The sequence below is a fragment of the Arvicola amphibius genome, chromosome 7 (assembly GCF_903992535.2).
Source record: "Arvicola amphibius chromosome 7, mArvAmp1.2, whole genome shotgun sequence".
In the NCBI taxonomy this organism is placed as follows: domain Eukaryota; kingdom Metazoa; phylum Chordata; class Mammalia; order Rodentia; family Cricetidae; genus Arvicola; species Arvicola amphibius.
In genome coordinates this window covers 63,670,735-63,676,670 of record NC_052053.1, presented here as the reverse complement: position 1 = coordinate 63,676,670, position 5,936 = coordinate 63,670,735, and the positions used below count along the sequence as shown (strand labels likewise).

General features: G+C 36.5%; 1 gene segment (V, D, J or C); it reads right to left on the bottom strand.

Annotated features, from left to right (window-relative positions):
• Positions 1 to 5,198: 5,198 nt before the first annotated feature.
• On the bottom strand, positions 5,199 to 5,656 carry LOC121677264. The segment is given in 2 exon segments: positions 5,199 to 5,527; positions 5,617 to 5,656. Coding segments are annotated over 2 exon segments (369 nt in total).
• Positions 5,657 to 5,936: the final 280 nt, after the last annotated feature.

Sequence of the window (5,936 nt, the reverse complement as noted above, 5' to 3'; positions counted from 1 at the left end):
AAGAATATAGAGAATAAAGTTAATGCCTTAAAAAAGGGTAAAGTCTTTAAAGAGACAGAATAAAGTAAAGTGATAGAGTAAAAATAAGCCCCGTAAAAATGGAAAATTCACAGAGTCTGGATTATGTAGATTGTGTTTTCTTCAAAATTTATGACTCTGCCTGGGCAGTGGTGGCGCACGCCTTTATTCCCAGCACTGGGGAGGCAGAGGCAAGCAGATCTCTGTGAGTTCGAGGCCAGCCTTGTCAACAAAAGCTAGTTCCAGGACAGGTTCTAAAAAAAAAAAAAAAAAAAAAAAAAAAAAAAAAAAAAAAAAAAAAAGCTGCAGAGAAACCCTGTCCCAAAAAAACCAAAAAAAAAAAAAGAAAAAAAAAAGAAAAAAAATAAAATAAAATTCATGACTCTGAAGGAGCTAAGTACAGAGAGACATTTCATTATATGGCTGCCAAGTTAAACCAGAATAGATATCATAAGGGTATTATGAGTTCAGAATTTGGGTCTAAGGATATGATGCTTTGAAGAGCATGTTCTTTTGTTTTCACAGAAGATGAGACCCTGTGGATTGCTTCTAACCCAATATGGTATGATAGACCACACCCTCCTGAAAGGTTGCTGTGAACACCTTCAAAAAATTATCTCACTCAACTGTCAACTGAGAGGAACCTGGCACACAGATTATACCATGAAAGACCTGAATAACAGCGCCCCCATACAGCAGGAAGCAGTTTGGAAAGAAAAAATCTGTGCCCACATTCCCAGATATTACTTATAATTTTTTTACATTTAAAGGGGGATGATATAGATATTTATATGATATAGATATTTACATTGGTATAAATTTTACTCTATTGATATAAATTTAAGGTCAATTTTGTTAGATGAATATGTATTCCTGATTAATATATTTTAATTGTGTAGTTAATATAAAAATGTAATGTATAATTAGGAAATATAAGTTGTTAATGGATAAGCATCAATAATAGTCAAGCTTATAGTTGTGTTACTTCGATTTTCTAGATATATAGAGATATATTTCAGTTAGATAGACATTCTTCATATCTTTCAAAGACTACAAAATATGGCATTTAATGTTTTAATAATTTAGGGCTTTTTATGACAATGAGACACGTCTGTTCCTGGCAGCACCAATCTACTTCAAGAAGAAGATGGGCATTGAAGAGGAGTTTGATTTGGAGTTTGATAGCCATTTGGGCAAGAAACAGCTCTTGCCTGGACTATTGCATAAACTGGACACAGAGAACCCACAGAGAGAGGACTGCTGAACTTGCCTAAAGGTGAGATGATCTTTCAGGGTTCCTGATTCATGAAAGAGTCTACAAGACATTCTGCAGGACACAGAAAATAGTGACTGAACTGCCTTTGAAATTTCCTGTTTCATGGAAGTCTGCTGGAAAATATGGGCCTAAAGGCTGAAGATGGATGCCCCAACGGTACAGAGGAACTTTGGGGGACTGTCCAGGCAGCAAGATGTCTCTGTCATTTCTTAGAGTTTTGGAAGTTGCTTACTTTTTGTTTACCTAGGTAATATTATATCCTTCTGGAGTCTTTGATGGAATTGAAAAATGGTTAGTTATAGGTATAGTTTTCCTTAGTTATAAAAGATAAAGTAGATATAAATATTGTAATTTTAATTCTTGCTTGATAACTGTTTTGTTATATGTAATTTTACTATGTTAAAGTTAAAGCCTTCCTTTTTGTTTAAACAGAAAAAGAAGAAATGATGTAGGAGGGTCTTCTATTATTCAAAATGGGTTAATCAACATGTGAAATTATCCAATAAGAGACTGGAACTAATGGGCCAGGCAGTGTTTAAATGAATACAGTTTCCGTGTAATTATTTTGGGGTGTAAAGCTAGCCCATGGCTGGGAGCTGGGCGGCAGGAAGCTGCCTTCTCAGTTTTCTTTCTAAGTAAAAATTAAGCCACTGACCTTACTTTCTATGGCTAATGTCATTACTAAACGGAATTTGCATTGTTACCAAATTCCAAAATATAAATATACTCACCAAACAGGTTTAAAATACTTTCTTATTATTCCTTTTTTAAGAGAAACTCACTCTACAATGACTACTTCATAAACCAACCACCTATGTCTCCTGACATAGTTGGATAAAATAGGTATAAAATTTAAACTTAAAGTATAAAAATAAAAACAATATAAGAAATAAAAAACATTTTAAGATATATAAGCACAAATTTATATAAAGTCTGAGGACATAAAAGCTTTAGTTATGATTTGTAGGTCAAGGAAAATAAATTATACAAGGTATATAGGTTTAATTATGGTCTAAAGTTATGACAACACACATTAAGGTAAAAAATAAGAAAACTAAAATAAGACATGAAGGTTTAAATTTGTGTGATGTTTTTAGGAGATATAAGATATGGGGATATATGAAGGCTTAGATAAAAAAATGTTTGGAAAAAATGGAAATATCTTAGAGTATGTGAAATGCAAGTTATTGAGAAAGATAAAAGCAAATTATGAAGATCTGAGGATGAGAAGGTTTAAGTAATAATACAAACATGATTTGAGGTTATATAAACAAGAAACATGATCCAGATTTTTTTCATTTGCTATTCTGCTGTTACATTGGGACTCCAGATTTTTTTTTAAATTTTGACAGTAATTAATAAAATCTAATAAACAGCTATTCTGTTTATGACGAAATACTGCCACTATTATAATAACCACAAATAATATAAAATGTTATAGAATTTTTGGTTTTGTATGAAGGTTCTGATAGGCTTTAAAAGATCAATTTGTAAAAGTCAACTTGAATTCACCAACACCTCAGGTCAGGGAAAACTTAAGAAAAGTACCACCAAGCTGTGACTTCTTTCCCACCAGCCTATTTTTTAATGGGACCCCCCCCTCTCTCTCTCTCTCTCTCTCTCTCTCTCTCTCTTTCTCTCTCTCATAATTGAAAATCTGCTTTCTCATCTACAAGGACTATGAGCCCATCATATTTTTTTCTGAACTATTTAACTTCTGTCCCTAGTCTATGTGTTCCACCAGGCCTCAAATCATCTACAGACACCTACAGCAAATCCAGCACCAACTTTAGCTGTTTCCTCAGAATCTATATCCTGGTCCTGCCTCACAGACTACCCATCCCTAGTCTCAGATGGTCCTACAGAGCATGAACAAAGAGAGAACCAACCTTCACTGACAGCTTTTTGGGTTCCCAACTACAGTGCCTTAATTTCAGCATGAAGTGGGGATTGCATTGTACATTGTCATTCATTTGTTATTATCAAAAATTTACAGAATTAATTTCCTAACCTGGGGTGGGACACATCAACCTGTTTAACCTGTGATAAAAGGAGGGAGATCATGAGCAAGGAAGTCAGGACCGTGAGGAGTGCGTTTACCCATTGAGACGGTGGGACAGATCTAACGGGAGACCACCAAGTCCAGTTGGAATGGGACTGATGGAACAGGGGACCAAACCAGACTCTCTGAATGTGGCTGATGGAGGAGGAGGACTGAGAAACCAAGGACAACAGCAATGAGCAGGAACTCTACAGCATGGACGAGCTCACTGTGAGCCTTGTCAGTTTGGTTGCTCACCTTCCTGGACTTAGGGGGAGCTGGGAGGACCTTGGACTTAACATAGTGAAGAACCCTGATGGCTCTTTGTCTTGGAGAGGGGTGGAGTGGGGGTATGGGTGGAAGGGAGGGGAGGGAAGGGGGGGAGGAGGGAAGGAGATGGAAATCTTTAATAAAAAAATGAGAAAAAAAAAGAATTTACTAATGTTTTTCGTAGGACTAAATTACTAAATGCTGCTTTAATTTGGGCATTATTATATGCATTACTACTATAAGAACTGTTGTATATACAACTGCTTTAGTACAACAGGTTCATACTACAGAGGATGTTAATTGATTCTCAGAATATGTTACCTGAAAATTGCTAAAAGTCTAGAAGACAGGGGCCTTCGGGATCATATCAACGCTTTGTAAGAAACTGCTCTTTTACAGGAAATCAGTTGAACAATACTAATCTTAGACTTAGTGTTCGGGTCATTCAACCTTTAAATGGATTGGTCTTCCATATAATGACACAGAATATGATTGAGGTCAAGTTCAGGCACATTTATAGGGTAGTTGGAATAATTCTGCTTTATCTGTGAACATTGGTTCCTCCCTTCACCAGAAAATCTCAGACAGGCTCACTCTGCATGCAAAAATATGGCTATCTCAGCTTCCTTCGTTATCTAAGTTGATATTGACTAGATGTTTTAAGAAGAAATAGTGAGCTGCACCACAGCTGATTTCCAGATCTCCATGAAACCCAATCTTTTCTTTGGTGTTATTGGATATAGCTGTAGCAGTGAACTCTGGTGATGAAGTGAGTTGATAAAAAGCACAACTGATTGATGATGTTCACAAGTACTCAATCATTCAAAAATCCAAACACACTGTAGAACAAAGGTGACCACCAGGTTGATATCTAATGGCCTGTGAGAAAGAATGATGTATCAGTATAGTTCTAAGTTCTATAAAGGTTTGAGACTTTGTGGCAGGTTTCTGAGACAGGGAAAGAATTAAAAATGGGACCAGGGAATAATGTGTAATCTCAGAACCTACTTCAATTAACATGCACATACATTGATTTTTTAATGACTTTTGTGAAAAGTAATTTTATCATCCTTGAGCATCTTACAGGAATTATATTATATGCAGTGCATTTCGACACATATCTAACATTCTAAGAGAACAGAATTTCTGCATGACCACACAGCCAGAGTTAACTACAAGCCTGAAGTCATGTAACATTTAAGACTCTGAAGGACTTTTGTTTTCCCAACAATTATTATTTGGATTTTACTGCTCAAATCCATATTTCAGTTTATTAAAAACAACTTCAAAATGTCATATTCTCTTAGAATCCAGAAACTGATTTTTTAAATCATACTTCATAATCACAATTTTCACTTTTTATTATTTTATTAATAAAAAAAATTCAATGAATGTGGTCATTGGTGAAGAGATTGGAAAATATGGAGTATACTAGTCATCCTAAATCAGCATCCCTTCATTCACATATGAAATTTTGAAAAGTTGTTTCAAAATTTGAGAGATAAGTTTATTTCTGTGAATGTCTTAATGTTAATCTTCTCTGTGATCTCAGTCCTAGGGCAGCTTTCTGCTCCTCCAGGGTTTCTGACACACTCAGGATGTGGTTATAGCACTGTGTCTTGCACAGTAATAGATGGCAGAGTCCTCAGATGTCAGGCTGCTGAGCCCCATGTAGGCTGTGCTGGAGGATGTGTCTACAGTCAGTTTGGCCTTGCCCTGGAACTTCTGTGCAGAGCCAGTATTACCATAATTAGGATTAATATATCCAATATACTCCAGGCCATGTCCAGGTCTCTGCTTCACCCAACTAATAATATAACTAGTAAAGGTGTAGCCTGAAGCCTTGCAAGACAACTTCACTGAGGTCCCAGATCTCCCCAGTTCAGGCCCTGACTGATGCAGCTGTACCTGGGAGTGGACACCTATGAAGAAATAGACAGAGTAGATTGTCAGAGACATTGTCACCTCAGTCCCTGTTTTCTCCTCGGGTTTGGAATTAGAAATTCCTTACCTGTAGTTATTGACACAAGGAAGAGATGATACAGCTCCATCCCATGGTGTGGGCCTTGTGTGCTCAGTGACTATGGAGAAGGAACTGATCATATGGTGTTGTTGGGTATGGACATTCCTGTATTTACCATAATAGATTCAGGCAATTTACATATTCAAGAACAGGGTATTTCTTAAATAAGCACCTAGTCTAGTTTGAGAAGGTGGTGGAGGACATTTGAATCAAGCAACAGAATGGTGAAGTTCAAGTCCTGATCCTGTCTGAAGAAATGCATCTCACACCATTCCCTCAGCTCTGCAGATGCTGTGGGTGTAAGAAAA